At 41.2% G+C, this 19,322-nt stretch overlaps 1 protein-coding gene across 4 annotated transcripts in view; it reads right to left on the bottom strand.

Annotated features, from left to right (window-relative positions):
• ATXN7 (ataxin 7) overlaps positions 1-19,322 on the bottom strand; it is an 82,126-nt gene that overhangs the window by 48,303 nt on the left and 14,501 nt on the right. The window contains exons 2-4 of one of the 4 annotated variants that reach the window (XM_064432925.1): positions 15,409-15,501; positions 7,379-7,633; positions 6,880-6,948 (exon numbers count right to left, since the gene is read on the bottom strand). In XM_064432925.1, the coding sequence (XP_064288995.1) occupies positions 6,880-6,948; positions 7,379-7,622 (313 nt within the window). In that variant the 5' untranslated portion in view covers positions 7,623-7,633; positions 15,409-15,501. Of the gene's footprint in view, positions 1-6,879; positions 6,949-7,378; positions 7,634-7,774; positions 8,248-15,408; positions 15,502-19,322 lie in introns of those variants that run through there. The other 3 variants (XM_064432926.1, XM_064432927.1, XM_064432924.1) reach the window with 3 other exon arrangements.

Below are 19,322 nucleotides of genomic sequence, written 5' to 3'. Positions count from 1 at the left end.
TGACTCCAAGCAATGTGGGAGCAGCTGTGTGTGCAGTTTACTCTGATGAAGTCACATCCTGTCATACCCTGTAGTACCTGGGCTTACCACGGGTGTCTGACTGGCCACAAGAACCAGGGTGAGAGCCACCAGCACCAGTCCTGGCTCACAGCTGCACACAGCCTGCCCAAGCAGGCAAGATTTTCACTGAGCAAAGCCTTCTAGCAGTGGGAACACAGATTACAATAAATTTACTGCCTTCTGTGACAACTGCTTTTATAATCATGCTTCTCTGCTACATTAGACTTTGAATTCCCTTTGTCAGATTTTAACACTTGCTGCTAAAAAACTTGAAGTGTAAGTACAAAGCTCTATTCATCTCTGTGCTGTCACCTACATTGTGAGAATGCCTAGGAAATAATGTTGAATATTATACATATGGGCAAGTTCCACAGAAGTGGATTATTTCATTCATTATACAGGAAGAAAAACAATTTTCAAGCATCCTAGAGATTATTTAGAGTAGTTAATTACAAGTCAAATATTACAATGGTTTGTGAAAGATGAAATATTTTCTGTCTTGTAAGAGACAAGAGATCACACCTATTCCCAGACAACCTTCAGCAGTTCCAGCCTAGCCAGGAGAGCTGTAATAACTACAGATATTCACTTTTATAGATCTGCTGCAATGGAAGAAATACCTTTTAAAATAGTTACCTTAGAGAGAGTAATCTGCATCCTCTTAACCCAATTTATTTAAAAGTATCCTTCACTAAGCCTTTTTGTCTTCCCTGCTCTACTTAGACGACAAATTTACCACCTTGTATGAAAGTCACATTTCTACATATTTCTTGCATTGTTCTTCTCTCACTGAGTTTTTGTTGTCAAATATAGCACAGAAACACTACAAAAACCAACCTTTAACTAAGTATTATCAAGACATCACCTCTTCCTCACAGGGATAACCTAGCTAATCATACATACCACTTAAGAAGGATTAGATAAAGTGAATTCCTGACTGTTATGTATGTGTACAGACAACTATATCAAAAGGTTCTTATAAAAAAGAAAATATCCTGCCTCCTCACATATTATGGACAGATCAAGACAGTCTTGTGGCTGCACTTCCAGCCAAAGTCCCCAAGGCCTTGCAATATCACGCTAATATTATGGTAATACCTAAAACCTGCCAAGTATCTTTAAAACATATGACACAGTTCTAACTTGCAGTCTAACATCACAAAATTCTATTTATAACACCTGACTCATCCTATCAGAAATAATTAAATATTGTAAACAGAACTTGAATTTAAAGGAAAAAAAACCCAAAAAAATTAGGGCCAATCACTGCAGACAATTTCAGAAGTAACATCCTTTCAAACCGCATGTTTTTCAAGCAATCTCATAAAACCTCAACAGTTTTCCTAAACAGTTCAATGCAATTTTAAAGTCTCCCTGTAATTGTTTTACAATAACCAGTCCACAAAACTTTAAAACAATTTGTGTAAATAGTTAATTAAAATGCAATGAAATGAAGAAGAGATTTATCTGATTACAGACTGTGAACAGCTATGCAGAATGTAAAAAAAGAAGCATAGCACCTTGTACTGCTACCTTAAAATATTTATTTCAAATTATTAAAAATTCTCACAAATGTATTTGCAGGTAGTCAAGGATTACAGAGTCCTCTAAGCATCTCTGTGATATGATCTGACACAACAAAAAAAATCAACTCAACTAAGCACCTCCCAAGGCTGAATAAAAACAAATTTAAATTTGAAATAAGATGCTGTCTCTTACTTGTATTTACAACTTAATATTGGAACAGAAGTTTCAGCAGTGCTTTAATTATTTATGGAACCTGCTGCTGGGAAAATTCTAGACCTTGGGTCTGTGTGATAAAGATGCATCTATTGAGCCTCCCAGGCCTGGATTTTAATGCTCAACCCTGCCCAGAAAGAGCTCAAGAAGAACAAGAGTTCATCACATGGATCTTAGTACTGTCACAGCTCTGGTACCTTCCATTAATAGCAATTAATATAATCAAACCTCAAAGCTTCTGCTGAATGCCCTGGAGGTTCACAGAGCCTTTTTTTTTTATTATATATTAACTGTCAAAGACCAGAAGTTCAGCTGTTACCAGGTGACACAACACTGAGCAGAGTTTGCTCCCACCTGCTCTCCTGACTAATTCCTACTGTCATTAAACCTTCCAGAGCGTCTTCTGAAGGTGCCCACCAAAAACTGACAATCTGCATTCAGACAGAAAACTCACTGCTTGCTTTACTAAGACAGAATATTCTAAAAGCTGTAAGACTGGTGCTGTGCTACATCACCCCACAGCCAACACCAGTTCAGACTGGGACACAAGTTACAGATGTTCTGTCCTCCTCCTCTACTTTGCTGGCAGTTAACTCTGAGCTGTGGTGACAGTATGGGTGAAGTGCCTGAAATAGACAGCAGCAAGGGATTCACCTCTCAAAGGATGTAACACACACAAAAATACCCAAACAAACTAAAAAAAAAGGGCTGTATGTGAAACTGAAAGAATGAGGTACTTAAGCTCTAGTAAAGACACCATGTAGCAAATACACTTAAAAAAACCCATTCAATTTTAAATTATCTAGCCAAATCTCTTTTTCTGCTCCCCATGCTTCTATTTTCCTATCTGAGATGTCATAGTTAACTTCTTTATAATTTTAAGTATTTCAAATTTATTTTATGAGTCAGTATGAGAATATAAGAGACTTTAATCCCAACCACTTCAAAAGGGTTGCACAAATTAATAAGTAATGGTGTATTCAATGATGATGTACATAGGTTGTATCTCTCTGACTCTCAAATATAGATTTGGGGGTGGGGATGGCTTGGTTTTGGGTTTCTCATTTTGGATTTTTTCCCCATGCGTTTGCTTTATTTAAAGGAACATGACAACCTTTAGCAATTGAAAATTTACTGTGGGGAGAGTCAAGAGTTCTTTGGTGGTGAGAGAGGGTTAGGCCCTCAGCCCCAATAAACGACTTTGGTCTCACTGTTTCTATTGACAGCTTCTCTGCTCTTCCACAGAGCAAAATGAGCCAACCTGTTGTTAAATTTTGCAAGAAGCAACAGTTGCCTCTGTTGAAGCCTGTCAAAGGTACCACGCATGAACTCTACACTCACAGGCACAGTTCTATTTCGAGATCCTCTTTGCAACAATGGGCTAGAAAAAACCTTAAAAGCAAACTAAATTCAGCACAAGTTTGCAAGGATCTCCTGAAAAACCGTTTCAAGCACTTATTATGAGGTTTGATATGAAGAATCATTTTTTTCCAAATCAAACAGTGTCAGGTACTACAGACACATCAAACTCCTTTTAAGATCTACTGCACCTCCAAGATGAACTGAGTGACTGAAAACATTCTGGCTGCATCTGATGGCACTCACTCCCACTATCACACAAGTTTGGAAGATGCACCTCAGCAAAGTTTCATTTGAAAATACAGGAAAAATGCAAGAAGAGGATGAGATTTTCTGCCTTGCTGTTTTGGAATTCATCTACATATTACAATGCAACATGCTAGCCTTGCTTCATCACAGCACAAGTGAGTGGCAGGGGATTCACACCTTTAGCTCGTTCACAAAGCAGTAAGTAATTAAGTGACTGCATGAGCCAAAAGATTCTGTCACATCAATTACATATGAAAATAACTAATGAGCACAATTGCTTCTAACATGTTCTTACCTTGATAGGATTGCTCAGCAGAGGAAGGTTTCAGTGTACAAAGTCAAAGTAAAGTTTAAGACTTATTTTAAAGTAAAATCTTCCCATCCCATTGGGTATCCCTCCCTCACTTCCATCTCCTGGGGATTTTCCATACCAAGAGCAAGTCCAGTTCATTTGGCCCATACCTCATTCCTGCAGCTGATTTCTATATCAAAGCTCAGTGTGGACTGTTACTGTCTCAAAAAGCAACATATAGGGAAGTATCCAGCGAGTTTCTCACTTTGATGAAGGTCAGTGAGGATCCCAGCAGGAATGATTTAATATTATGTATTAGCAGAAGAGAAAGCATGTAAGAGCAGTGAAAAAGAAACGTGGAAGTATGAGACACAAACACTGGGAGTTTGGGCAGCCCTAACTCAAATTCTACTTCCTACTTCAGTGTGAGCTTGGTTATGACCAAGGAAGGTTAGATACAGAAAAAAAAAAACATGTTTCCTGATCCCTGCATGGAACTAGCATCATTAACAGGTATTAAGGACTCATCAGGCTTCACAACCACTAAAATGCTGAGAGAGGAGCTGCCTGATCAGCAAATAGAGAGTGCCACTGACAAAGGTGTGTCTGAAATCCTCCCTCTCTCTGCTGCTTGCAAATATTGTCCTGGAATTACAGAGTTACATCCTCCTTTATTCCTTTAAAATAGCATACATCATTCTTTACCTTTAAAGTTTAACAAAAGGAGAATGTTAAAAAAGAAAGCTGGCAATGTGAAGCCCCTCTTCTAATACAGTGTTACAACAAGAGGAACACTCACCCTTCATTCATGAGCCTCAAACTCAACTGCCTGTGAGGCTGAAATCCACCTCCTGCCAGCAGGCATGCTGAGGATGAGGCCATTCCCACCAGGAGATGCAGAGAACAGCACGTGGGAAAAGGAACAACTACCACCCACAGCCCAGTGGGGACACAGGCCAGTGGGAGCCTGACAATTGTTAAATAAAGAAAATGGTTCTTGGTTTTGAACCCAATTCTAATATGTGGGATGTAAAGTCATGTTCCTTCTTTTGCTCCCTCTCCAAGCCATGAATATTTAATTATTTTATGCAAACTGGAAGAGTTGCAATGCAAGGTTAAATTAGCCTAAATAACCTTGAAATCCTTTTGAGAAGTTGGGCCTCAGAGTCAACTCCCAATCTGTAGAGAAATAACTTTCTTACACAAGGAGTTCTGTTGTTACTTGTATTTAAAATACTGTGGGGTACCACGACAAAAGTCTTGAGGTTAAAGTGGATTTAACAAAATTTATACTTTTGGTTCACCGTTCTCTGGTAAGAACCAAGGTTTAGAAAGTCCAATTACTTTATACATGTTTCTTCCTCAATTTTGAAAGCAAAATTCTTCCTGGGAAAATGAATAATTTACAGCATTTTTGAAGTTTTATTTGATAACACATACGTATGCTGGCATGTTTGCTGCTCCCCTAGTTCCTTAAGTTTAGATTAACTTAATTAGTACTATTTTAGGTCTATTTTGCAGCAGGCCAAGCTCCCTACAGGCCAGCTACAGGTACATGCCAAGTCAGTGTCTCATTTGTATGTCATAAAGCAAACAAAATAAACAGACTTCTGGAGCCTGACAGGGCTACTAAGTTTCACTTTTAATTCTCAAAGTATTTTATGAAATTCCTTCAACTCACAACCCTGCAAATCATTCACATGGTTGGAGTCAGTGCAGTCACCGTGTCTCAGTGATCAGCCTGCACAAAACCAGTTTCATGATCTCTCTCCAGTGGGGAAAAAAATAGGATGGATTATTCTTTACCCTGCCAGCTAATCTTTAGAATCTGGAAACCTTAGATGCTTGCATTTTAAGAAGTAGAAATAAGAGCAAACGTTTGAAAATCCTTATTGGTAAAATCTTCACAAAGATAATGTGTGTATTTATTGTTGTAAATGCTTTTTTAGCATTTGAATGATTTGCCTATTCAGAAAAATGAATTACATATCCAGCACAATGATTAGACTGGAACTTGGCAATGAAGTAATGAAGTGCTTTTTCAAGTGCCTAAGAACTCACAGATACACTTAAGAAGATGGAAAAACACCACAAGTGAATCTGCACGCCACAGCACAGCTGCCTATTGCATCTTTCTTCCATGCCACTGACCACTGACTCTGACCCTAGAAACTGTATTTTCCAAATTTTAGCAACATTGAGAACTGTACAAAATATAGCCATTCTGATTCAGACTCAGTATGGATCCCTGCCTCCCAATCCTGCCAGCCTGTGCCCCCTTGCTTTAGGTTTCATTTGCTGCTTGCAGCTCACAAGTCAGCAGGTGCTGAATCAGATCATCTCCTAAGGTCCCTGGCAAGTTCTGCTTCCCATGATTGTAAACCATGTCTACAAACTCAGCCTTCCATTTCTAACAACATCAAATAAATGACTTGGGTCTTTTGACTTGGGTCCAGTGTTTAAAACAGCTGGGCCTGTTCTCTGGCACACGTCTCAGGTACTCAGAAGGAACCAAGAACCAACAATATTAAGAATGATTTAGAACAGAGAAAGTTTTAGAACCTATCACTAAACTAGAAAAACAAATAAACAAAAATTAACATAGTAAATCACACTCATCGCTTCCTTTTTTCACTGCCTGTTAAAAAGTAAATAATAATAATCTATAGCTTTCATTCATCATCTGCTTACAACTCCAAGTAGCATTGCTACTCTTGCAAGAAACTAGGCCGTAATGGGCTTTTGCTAATCACAGGTGAAAGGTCACTCTCATTTAGCAGAGTAACAAGCAATAAACATAACACAACGACATGACAGAGGAAGGGATTGGTATTGAAATACTGACATGGATTATACCAAGAATAAAAAATATCGTAACTCAAGAGAAGATTTTATCAGTGCTGGTCACAGAGCTTCCTTAGGACTATTTATAGTCTAAAGACAAAAAAAAAACCAACAACAACATATAGAAACACAGTAAGAACAGTCCTATGCCCTAAGTTGTAGTTTTCAAAATACGTATTAATTTAATAATAATGCTAATACACCAGTCACTGACAGGCCACCAGTCCTAAATGCAAACCGATAAGAAACTTTGATCCTTTCTCTTTCCCATGCCTGCTCCTCTGCTAAGTAGCTGTGAAGAAGAAAACTTTTCTTCAGGAATGAATCGCACTCACCTTCTCGGCAAAGTCGCATTGCTTCTCGGTTTCTCCCGTATTCCTTGAAACTTTCTTCTAATGCTGTTCCTGAAACCGAAAAGCCACCCGATTTGAATGCAGGGCAGGGGCAGAGGGGAGGCGTGCCCCCCGCCCGTGCCCGGCGCCGGTTCCGCCGCGGGGTCACGGCACCACCGAGCCCCGCTGTCAGCGGCGGGGATGCCTCACCTGCGGCGGGAGCTGCCCGCCCCACGCCCAGGCTGAATCCAGGGCGGGAGGTGCCGGGCTCCGGGGACCGGCCGCTGGCTCCGTGTCCCGGATTACAGGAACTGGGGCAGGCGCTGCCGCTCCCGAGCGCGGCCGGGGGCGCGCACCGCACAACGAACTCGGCCGCCGAGCTGGGGCTGCGAGCGGAGCCGAGCCGCCCGCCGGGCCCGGCACCGCGCCGTGCCGTGCCGTGCCGGGGCAGCCGCGGGGCGCGCTGGGGGCGAGCGGGGGGGAGGGGGTGGCGGCCACTCACCGTCGTTCCCGTGAAGTTTAGCAGCGTCGACCCAGTGGCTCCAGGGCTGCCCCAACATCGCCTCGGGGCTGGGCAGGGACCTGCGCTCCCCGACGGCCGCCATTGCCGCTGCGGTGGCGGCGGGGCCGGCGCCGCTCCCGCCTCCTCCGCCTCCTCCCTCGCCGTGGCGGGGCCGCCGCTGCCGCTGCCTGGCGGCCGCGCCGCGCTGCTCCCTCCTGACGTCACCCGCGGCCCGCGCCGACATTCTTTCCGCTGCTACAATGTAACGAGAAAAGTCAGCGGCCGCTTAAGGTGGCGCCCCGCTCTTAAGGCAGCGCCGCGGCGCTGTCAGCCCGCCCCGCTCGCTCGGCTTCCTCCCCGCGGGGAACCTGCGGCCCTGCGGCGGCGCCGACTCACCTCTGCGGCGGCCCGGGGGGCAGCGCCCGGCTGCCCATTATTGTGCGGGGAGCGCTGCCTTCCTCTCCACCGTGTAGGTGAGGCGCGCTTGTGTTGGCGCTAACAAAGCGGCGGAAGGGAGCGGGGGCGAGCAGGGCTACGCCGCCTGCCCGGCGTACCCCAGCTCCATGGGCCGCCTGGCTACCTCCGCACCGCGGCCCCGCGACCCTACGAAAACAACGGCCGCATCACAACCCCGCCTGGCACCCGCTGCCCCGGCGAGGGGGGCGGACCGGAGGGCGACGCGGCGGGCGGAGCCGGGCGGGCGCGCCCCGCCCTCAGCGCCGGTCCACCTTAAACCCGGCGCCTCCTTAAAGGCAGCGGCGAGCAGGAAGCGCGCTCCGGGCGGGCGCGCCCCCGTGCCCGGCGCCCTCCGCCCCTCGCCCGCGGCACAGGGGGGACACCGGGCGAGGTTCGTCACACCCGTAACCTGTCTCCCAGCGAGAGGCCCTTCTCAGTGTTATTCCACATTTCTTTCTTAAACAGCGGTTTTTTTTTTTTTTGCCTTTTTTTTTTTCCCCCCTTGCCTAAACTTTGCGATGACGTCGTGCCGTGTCAAAAGCGAGGATTAAAGGATGCTGTCGTACCTGCTAACTCCAAGTAATAAAGTCTAAGCTTCGCAAAATCAAGCCCTGGGTTTAGAATTAATTTATTTACAAAGTTTTCTCCACTACTGTTCAAGTACCAATGTCAAACTGTCAGGCCATGATCTGCAACAATTTCTGGCCATGCTTGATGTCACTGTCAACAACAACATCCTTGAAGAACAGCTAAAAATATGTAAATCTGATGTGCTGCCTCCTCTACAGGTGCTCGAGAGCACGGGACTGGCACTGTCAGTGGAACTGCTGACAGATCCCATACATGTATTTGCAAAACCACACAGCAGAAATCAGAACTGTAAATAAATTTGTTTAACCTGCAGAGGTGCGTATACATGCAATTTTCATTTTCTATTTCAAGTGTGGGACTATACAAGCTAGAGATGTTTCTTTCTAAATTTATGCATATAAAAGATCTATAAATTCAAGCTCATCACATGGAATAGCATAGGCTGTAATTATAAGGATAGTTTCAGTGTTCCACCCAACTGATATGTTCTGAGTGTGACATAAATTATCTCATAAAATTGCAGATCTAATAGAGAGCAGCTAGCATGATTTTTCTCTCCTGATCAACTTGAAGTCTAACTTAGCTCCCTCATAAAAGGCCAACACCATAAAATTTAGGTAAAGAGAGCTACACTGACTTCTACTGCAGACATTTGCAGCAGGATTAATTATCAAAGGCCATCAGCCTCTTGAGCTGGGCCCTGATGTTTCAGACAGTTACACCTCTCTGCCTGTAGCTTCCCAAAACTCTTCATCTTAGTCTGAGCATGAAGAAAGGTGTTCATGGAACCAGAGTCTAAAGATGAATGGAGTGCATTATTGTTTGATTAATTATCAATTAGCATGCTTTATAATATAGAACACTACTTATAATTAAAGCTAAGAACATCACTGGAAGAAAAATGTCTGTCAGGTGCTGAACAGCTTCTGAACAGAACCTCAGCTTTTTTTGTGGTGTAAAAGCCAGATGGGAAAAAAGCCTATGCCTGATTTCTTTCAAGCTTAGTTCTTCAACAGTGCTTCACAAATGGAGTCTAAGACATTATCCATAGCTGAATGCAGACTCCAGGCATAGGATAAAGCAAGTTACAGATCTATATTCTCTGTCAAATATTCTCATTTATATTACAAACTCCATTCATGCAGCTTTCCTTTGTCCTGGAGTAAGCTGTCAGAAAGCTGCCTCAGCTGCAGATTGAAAAAGAAACCTTGGTATGTCCAAGTGTCCATCAAATTCATAAAGGGTTTTTCTATTATTTACTTTACATAAAGTAAATATAGTGATGAGTGACCAAACATAGTCATAGAACACCATCACCTACCCTTTAACAGCGACAGAACTTACCATGGCAGATCAATTTCATGTTCACACATCACATGATTCCTTTCCTTAAACATTGCCACTGTATTTGTCAAATTATGCAAAAATGGGCAAAATTACATCAATTAACTAACTACATTAACAAGCCAATAGATTATCAACTTCTTAGTTTCTAAAGCTGACACTCAGAATTGCCTCTTGCTTCAGAAGTGCCAGCCACACAGGTAAAAGCACACGCCACTGTTATTTCATACAGCTCTGATTATCCCCTTAATGGCTCTTCTCTGCTCTTTCAATCTGGCTGTTGCATTTTTAGCCTCCCTCTTTCACAGCTTTTCTTCTCTGCCTATATATTCCCACTCAAGATCTAATTCTGCAGTCTGGGCCCCAGGCTGTCCTTTAGTAAACCTTCCGCTGCTGCAATATTTCCTCACTGTGCCGTGAGTGCATCAGTATTCCAGCAGAGGGAGGGAAGTGGCAGCAGAAGGATCAGTTCATCAGTTCAAGTGCACAAGACCGATTAGTCAGACAGCAGGAATAGGGGCAGATGAAAAACTCGCTTTACAGGGGCTGGAAGTGGAGAGAACTTTCTTTCCCCACAAAGTCATTAGGCTGAATACATTGTTTGGGCTCTTTAAAGCACACTAGTTCAATTTTCTTACATTGTTTCCATAATGCTGTACATGGATGCATTGATTATTTTAAGTAAAAATAGGGAAACCCCTGAAAATCCATCATGTTAGAAGGAGATCAGAATTGAAAACACATGTACAAGCAGCAGACTTTAACAGAGGTGACTGTTACAAATCTGAGACATCCGGTTAGAAGAGCAGCCATCCAAAGCTCCCTTGGTGGTCAGCAGAGAGGAAGGAATACTTCTGGGATCAGTTTGGTCCCTCCTGGTGCAAACCACTACTTGAAGAAGCCCTTCTCTTCCCACCGACCACAGAAGTAGCCATGGATGACCACACACATAAATTAGGCACCTGCATTAGACATCCAGGGTTAAGTGGGGTGAACCTGGCCAGGAGAGGGGAGAACATTTATTTAAGTGTGTAAAACTGCCTAGAAGCCAATACTTCTCTTTAACAGAACAAAATGGAGCTTGGAAATGCCACTGGTTCTAAGGACTTATCTGAGGAAGCAAAATAGCCCAAGCAGTAGCATTGGGACTGAGACAATGTGTGAAAAACCATGAACTGCTCATACCTGTGAATGAGAACAAGTATTGGGAGAACAGAGAGAAAGCACAAAGAGGAGTTAAGTTAAGCTCAAAGAGAAAGTAGAGAAGGAAAAATACAAGGCAGGAAAACAGCAGAAAACAGTGGATGATATGATGTAGAGAAAACAGTCAAATAACGATGTGAAGAAAGCATAAACAAAACATATAACACAGCCTGCAAAAGCAAAGAAAGGAGACAAAAATAGGAAACAAAACATACAGAAAAGGAAAACTTACAGTTTTAAAGCTCACTAAGTAGATTTAACAATAGATTAAACATGGCTGGCAACACTGTGATTAAATGTATGCCTACAAACAGCATGCAACTGCTGGAAACTGCAGCGGATGGTTGTTTCATGGCATGACACTGCAGGCATTTTTTCACCTGTACCAGCAGGTTTCATTCTTTTGCCAGGTGGTCCAGGAAAGCCGTTCAAACAGGGAACACCTACTTCAGCTGTTCAGTTAGAATCTGTATGACAGCCTCTGTATAGGACCTGAGATATGACAACTCTCAACTGGAATGAAAAAGGAAGGATGAATCTGCAGCCGAACTCTTTTAAGAGCAGAAGTACAATGACAGGATTCACCGATGATTTTCCACAATGGAAGTGAAAGGATGTGAGAGTTGAAGTGCAAAGGGAGAGACAGGGAGAATCCACGGGGGTGTCACTTTGTCAGTACTCAGAAGAAAGGAAAATAGTGAATTCACAAAAAGTCTGTCAAGGAGAAGCTCTGAAGGGCATTATGGCACTAAACGAAGTCAAGTAAGTTAATTCTAGCCAAAGGTATGACATGACCAAGAAGGGCATAAAAACTAAGAAGAAATGTCAATATTTGTTGGTAGGTGGGATTCAGGATGAAGTGACAACTCAAGAAGCTGACATGCTGAAGTCCTGACCCTCCCATCACCTCCTGCTGAAAACGCTGGAATGGGGAGCACATTCTATTAATTTTAAAATGTATCTCCAGTATGAGAAATGTAAGATTATAATTGGGCAAGTATGGAAGCAAGAGATAAAAAGTTCACATAAATCAGAACATCCAGATGAAGACACAACTACCTAGCCATAACAAATAGCCATTTAATTTAAGCCCCATTATGGCAAAATATTAATACAATAAGAAAAACACATTATGGTTATCTGTAGTTCACCCTGACATCCAGGAAATCAGCAGCTTCTCCCTTTACTACTCACAGGATTGTGATCCTGCAAAATAATACTAATCATAAGCAGCACACAATAAAAAAATTATATAAGGAATCATGCTAGTTTATTGTCCTTTTTCCCACAGATCCTGGGAACAGGTTGATGTGTATAATTTTATTTATGAGTAACACTTCAAAGATGAAACTGGAGATGCTCAGAAGCATTGGAATACAGCTACTTTAAATGCTGGAATATAAATTAGTGTGCATTGACTACAAACCACCTGTACCAGGGGAAAGAACAATATTATTAAGATTAGAAGACTAACTTAAGGTATCCTTTTCTGAGAAGGAAGAATTGGGGAATGGAGGTTAATAAGTATATGTGCAAAGAATTCTGCATTAGGGTGAGAATGCAACAGATGCCCTTATATGTTTATCCAAACATCACAATAACACTTTTACACCCAAATTATCAAACAATGTTATTATCGTGCATTAAGAACCTAGCAAAAAGACTACAAGCACTTCCTTCTTTAGTTAACTTTCAAATATGTCTGCAATAATTGACGACACAGTGATCTAAAGCAGAATAACGAATAGAAGAGCACAGATCTTTGCCCTGCTTAATGACACCACATACTGTCAATTCGTGAAGGGAAATTTACAGAGAAAACACTCTGTAGTGATACAAAGTTTCCAAGTGTTAAAGGCAAATAGGCAAAACTACACAAAATACACCCAGTTAATGATCTGGAAATCAAACTAATGTTTACTAATTTTACAGAAGGTATTGAAATTACCTTTTGAGTTTGGAAATGTTAAAACTATTTCAGCAACATAACTGTGCAGATGAATCATTTTAATCAGAGGAATCAAGCAGGTATGACCTTTTATATTCTCATTTATACACAGAGAATATGATATTACAACTTAGAATTACTCAAGCACACAGCTGTTCAGGCCAATTGCAACAAAACATCAGTGCTGAATTTCCATTTATTGAAACCAAAGCACAACTTGGTACTACTGATCTGCTGGAAGCGAACTGCCATGCAAGGTTTCATAACCCTGCCTGGTTTCTTGCCAGTTCATGACTCTGGGTCCAAGCACAGCTCACAGGACTTGAGTTTCTTGAAGGGAAGCTGCTGAGGCCCCATAACCTCTGATGTGCTTTAAACATCAAACCAAGGATCCTAAGAACCCTGGCACAAGGACATTTAAATTTAAACTTTCTTCTCATGTTTGACTGCTGGCTGCTGATGCTTTGCTGATGCTACCTGCTCTGACCACATGCTCAGTAAGTCAATAACAAAATATTACACAAATTGGACATGGGCAGGTCTGTGGGACTTGACAGGATGCACATAAGAGAATTAGTTTGAAAGGTCACAGGGGATCAGGACATTGCCAGCAATCTGCCCAAACTGCTGTGCTCAAAGGGTGGGAATGGCTCCAAATCAAATGGCAGTCAGTCACAAACAGATCCTTGGGGATCAATATTGGGCTCATTCATATCCAGTATCTTTTAGAATTATCTGGATTATTGGAATAAATACATTGTCAAGTTTGCAGGTGACACAAAAACTTGGAAAACAAACAGATGCAACCAAAGTGTTCCTATGCACAGAGATTGTGACAGCCTGGAAGACTGAGCCACTTCAAGAGACACATTAAAAAACTGGACAGGGTCCAGCAGAGAGACAACAAAGTGATCAGAAGGTTGGAAAACTTTATGAAAAAAATTAAAGGAATTGGGTTCAACCTAAAGAAGAGAAGATTCAGGTGAGATGTAACCACAGTCTTCCAAGAAATAAAAGATAATTGTAGATGGAGGTAACTCTCTTCACAAGGAACAAGGTGTCAGTGCAAGAGGCAACAGGCACAAGTTGGTTCTGAAGTTCTGTCTAGATGCAACAACAAAATATCTACTGTGAGGACAACTTCATATTGGAACAGGCTGCCCAGAGAAATTGTGAACTTTCTCTTGCCAAAAATATTTAATCCTTAGCTTGACCAGGCCTCAGATAACGTGCCTTAAACAGAAGGTTGGACCAGATGATGTCCTGAGGATTGTTCCAATCTAGACTTTCCCAGGATTAATGTGAAAGCCTGATAGATGTTGTGACCCTATTCAGTGATGAGGAGCAAGGAAGCAGAAAGAACAAAGCCAGTTTTTGCACCCAGACACTCTGGGTTCACTAAGACAGCCACCTCTCAGGTTGCAGGAAAATGCAGGGAAGCATTTTGCTATAAAACCTTCAGGTATTACAACTTCAAATGTTACCTCTTGCAAGATCCAGACAGTAACAAACATTCCTCACAACTCTTGAGCCCGGGTTAACTCTCCCACTTAAATGTTCTGCAGGCCAGATCCATGCTAACCATAATGGCCCTTTCTGCTGCAATCTATTTTAAAGTTCATTAAAAGATGATTTGGCCAGCAAATACTGGCCAGGCTGTAATAGTCGGGATTCTTCATATCTGTGCATAAGATTGAAGTATTTTTCTTCATGGAGTTAAGCAAAAATATACAAAATGGTGAAATGCACGTGATGACAAAGAGTAAAGATAAATGTAAGGGAAACAGAGAAAGAAACAGATAATCTTTCAATGAATTAGCAGTACCTGATATAATAATCTGCACTAGCAGCCCTTCAGACAAAATTTCCATTTATTATCATAATTTTCTCTTTTTTCTAACATTCTGCAATGAACACTAGTCATGCAGAATAAACTCACTGTGTTAGGCAACTGTACAGTTTAATCTCAGATTACAATTCCACTTTCTGAACTTGTAAAATAATAGGACTGATGCAGCTGGTAGGCTACGGCATATACCAGAGCCTAAACAGCCTTCCAATGCTTTAATATATCATGGAAACATGTAAATAAAAAAAAAATAGTTATACAGAAAAGGAAGATTACTTCTTCTAAAATATAAAAAAATAAATTAATTTAAAATATTGATTCTACTATACTCCTTATCTGCCACAATTTCCTTTTCCAAATCACCTAATGGATTGAAAGATATAATCCAGCTTAGTTTATGTTTTTAAGTTTGGCAGTTGCACGCCAAGTTGAACTCCTCCTAGGCTGACTGCAACGTCACTTTATTTCCCACTGAAACATACATTAAACACCCGCATTTTAAAAAAGTCTCCCCACTGCATCTGGTAACACTTCAGACTTGCTCTGCAACCCTGCTAAATTCTGCTCTCTACGTTTCTCACATCTAGAGATTGAGAATCTTATGCTTAAGGAAAATATTGGTTAAGCATGTCACAGTACCTTGAAAGTATGGTGAATCGCTGGGTTGATTTATCAATTGATCTTCATCTGTTCAGATTTTGGAAGCTTTTCCTAACTTGTACCTGATTAATTCTGAAAGAAAAGAAAAGGAAAAGAGTACAGCACTAAAGCATTTGAAACCTTAACTCCGTTTCCTTACGATGAGCGTGTCTATTTAAAAACAAATACGAACCACTTTATCAATTTTACAAACAGAGTTTGTGCAATGGATTTCGAACTGAAAGGTAAGCAGGGAGCTGTTATGGTGTGTTCTGCACAGAGCAGCTCTCTAAATGGCAGCCTGACATTAGCACAAAGGCATGCATCGGATGAAACCTCAATCTTCAGCCCAGTTACCGCGCTCGCACCGACTCTCGCGGAGCAGGTCCCGAGCACGTGGCTGTGTCTGTGCCACACACTGGAAATGCAACAGGGCTGGGGTTTCTGCACAGGGTTTTTCTAAAATACAGCACGACTCCAACAACAGGGGCTCTCAGCATGCAGCCACTGGCAGCTTCACCACCATGCCACAGAGCATGGAGAGGTAAAAATGATCCCTCATGTAATCAACATCAGGGACTGTCACTGCACCACTGATGCAGAATTCAGAGAAATGTACAGACTGAGGCCTTCCCACAAACAGGACCTTTATCATCTCAAGCTCAGGTTTTTAAGATCCTTTCATTCAATGCTTATAAACTTGTTTATATAAACTAAACTTAATCCCAGTTTGTTTTGGTTTAGCATAAATCAATGCCAAACTGGTTAAAACTAAACCAAAGCCCTGTTAAAACATAGAAAAAAGTTCAACTATTTTTGTGCAAAGGTTATATTTAAGAACAATTAATTGATTTTTACAAGTGCTTTGAAATTAAACTGGTGATTTTTTTTTCATTACTAAAAAGCCATGAAGATACATATTAATTAGCCAACCTAGCACTGGGACTGCATGACACTTCAGAGAAAACTATTTTGTTCCTCTCAAAGGACTAAAGTCCAGACAAGAGGAATGCAGTCCAAGAGGGCACCCAAGCTGTCCCCAGTCTGTAGGGCTCTGCTCCAGTGGAAGGTGCCAAATGAAGCTTTTCCTGCCTTCTGGCTGCTCCTCTGGGAAGATGTCTGCCAACCAAGTTTATATCTTTAAAGTCTTTTTATGCACTGAGGATAAAACCTTATTTCACCTTTTCCTTTAAACTGCAACAAAGCAGCTAATATTACCTTGACAGATACAGATATATTTACTGTTTCTAAGATTGACTCTGCTCAGTGACATAGCTGATCCTAAGAAGAACATCCTAACTTAATTATATTCTAGTTATTGCATAAAATCTAAATTTCTCTTGTTTTCAATGGACAAGACTTCAGAGCAAGTCCAATTTTTTTTTCTCCCCTCTGCAGGCACTGTTTTGCTTTATGCTTAAGAGAAGTGCTTCTTAGTAAATTTCTACACTAGTAGAAGTCTCAGAAAATGAAACACATACAAATGTGTGTATGTTACACATACAAATCTCACTGAATACTACAGTATAAAACTTTCTCCTCAACTCCTGCTGCTGCTAACTAGGAAAATGCAATGCAGTGCTTACCAAAAATCCTTTTTGTCCTTTAGTAGTTTAGGACAGGAGACTCTGAATTGATATGGATCATCCCCTTCCCAACAGACCATTCAATGTTTAGCCTCAAAGTCCCAAGCCCTTTGAGCATCTGACCTACCTGCTGCAGAAGTAATTCACTCCTCCATTTCTACCCCATTTTCTTTAGGGGATATGAGAGCTTTGCATGCAAAACATTCTTTTATCCTTATGTAAATGTTACTTTATCAAAAAAGTTCTGTTGCTTCATGCAAAACTGAAAACAAAAACTATAAAGCAGAAGACATCTCCAAAGACTTACAAATCTAAAAATAGGGTAGCAAAGAAATGGACAAGACAAGGGTGAAGTAAGAACAGCAAAAATTTTATTCCTGTGCATGAAAGATCAGAACACACTATGCCACCACCTGTGAATTTTGCTGTAGGGATTACACCTGCAGTTGAGTTTGAAAGAAGTTAAAAGAGTAAATCTCAAAAGAATAAACTGACAGCTTAATGACCCTTTAAAGAGAACTCTTTCTCTGGATAATGGGTGGCAGAGAACAGGAATGATTCTTGCTGAGAATTTACAGCAGGTCAATTACAACCACAACTGTCAGCAGAGAGTAACACAAGGAAGTCATGGGATGATTGAGAACAAGCCAGGTGGAGCTCTCTCCTTGGTACCCTGGAAAAGGGAGAGCTACTTGAAAGGTGGAAAAATGACAAAAAAAGCCAAAGCAGCCATCCAGCAAAAGGCCTGCATTTCCAAACCAGTGAAGCATTATGTCACTCTGGTTGCCTGACTATCAAAGAAACCTGGACAAAATTGCTGTTTGATATTTTGGGGAGTTACTGATATGCAAGGCAGGGAACCACAGCCAGGCAGAGCAAAAGCTATATATCCCAGCCAAAACTGTATCTACACAGATTACATATAATATAGGCAGAGTTACAATTACAAATGCATATTATCCATTTAAGGGGAAACACATTTACATGAAAATTGTAATTGCAAATCAACTCACTAAAATACAGAAAATAGAAGTATGTGATAGAGCATCCCTAACTTTTGAAAGCATCAAAACTAATGTCTCAGCTACCCAAGGTCCTTTAACTCTGTTTCTTTTCAGGTGCCAGAAATATCCACCAAAGAACGTGCCAAAATTTTGGAACACTCTTTCCCCTATGTTACCTACTAAATATTCACATTTAAGATAAAACACAAAGGCTATATTTATATAAACAAAGATGTGGACATGCAGGGTATAATTACACCAAGCTGTAAAAGTCTGGGGATAACCTCAGGAGGTGTCAGTGTGCCCCTTGGAGAGGCAGGAGCAGGAGCAGGGCAGCAGCAGGCCAGGGGCTGCTCTCATGGCCAGCTGGAATCCAAGGGCAAAGCCCAGCAGCTCCCAGGCTCATCCTGCCTGTGCTGGAGACTGACTCTGAACCCAGCAAGTGCAGAATCTCAGGGGGTCAAAGATGCTATCAGAACCACCAGTTGCACAATTGGCCCTGCTAGGCTCTGCAGGAGACACAATGCTTCACATCCTCACAGACTGAGAAAGAACTACCAGCTCCATTCAGAGATTAAATACCAAACTTCTGTCAACACCAATTACAAAATTACAGCTTCTCAAGATTTCATGTATTTCCTATGTATACCAATAGCAAGTGCTTCTCAGAATTACCTAAATACTTACTATCATTTGTGCAAATGTAACAGAATATTTGGTGGAAAATATAATAATGATACAAGTTATTCTGAAACTATTTCAAACATAGGTGTCTTAATCAATAATGAGGAGGATCAAACTTTAATAACTAATCTTTTAGTTACTACATAACTAATACCTTAATCAATGGAGAAGCAATAACATCTTTTGGATAATTGACAAAAATTGCAAAATGATTATGCACAGCAAAGTGCACTTGATGGGTCTTAACTTTGACTACTGTAATTTTCCTTTGTCTAATGACAACAGGCAAAGACCAGCATTCATTATCTTCCTCAACAAATCATGTCATCACTGATTTTATCTTCCAACAATTTCTCTTTTAACTTAGAAGTCTTCTTCAGCATCAAGATTCACAAAGTCATAAGAAACCTTTGCATATTCCACCTCAGCAATTTAAGTAAAACCACACAAAGCATTGAACAGAAAGGCAAAAAACATACCTCATTTTAGAAATAATGCAAGATTTTCTACAAGCAAGTATTTTGTCCTATATTTCAAAACACCCACATCTTGCAGTATTATTTATGCCATTATTTATTTCAAAGTTCAATTCCTAAAACACATTATCTTGTTGCAGCAAACTAAGATAAATATGGATAGT

This window comes from Passer domesticus, chromosome 9, assembly GCF_036417665.1.
Source record: "Passer domesticus isolate bPasDom1 chromosome 9, bPasDom1.hap1, whole genome shotgun sequence".
Classification (NCBI taxonomy): domain Eukaryota; kingdom Metazoa; phylum Chordata; class Aves; order Passeriformes; family Passeridae; genus Passer; species Passer domesticus.
This window is presented reverse-complemented; position numbering and strand designations above follow the sequence as displayed.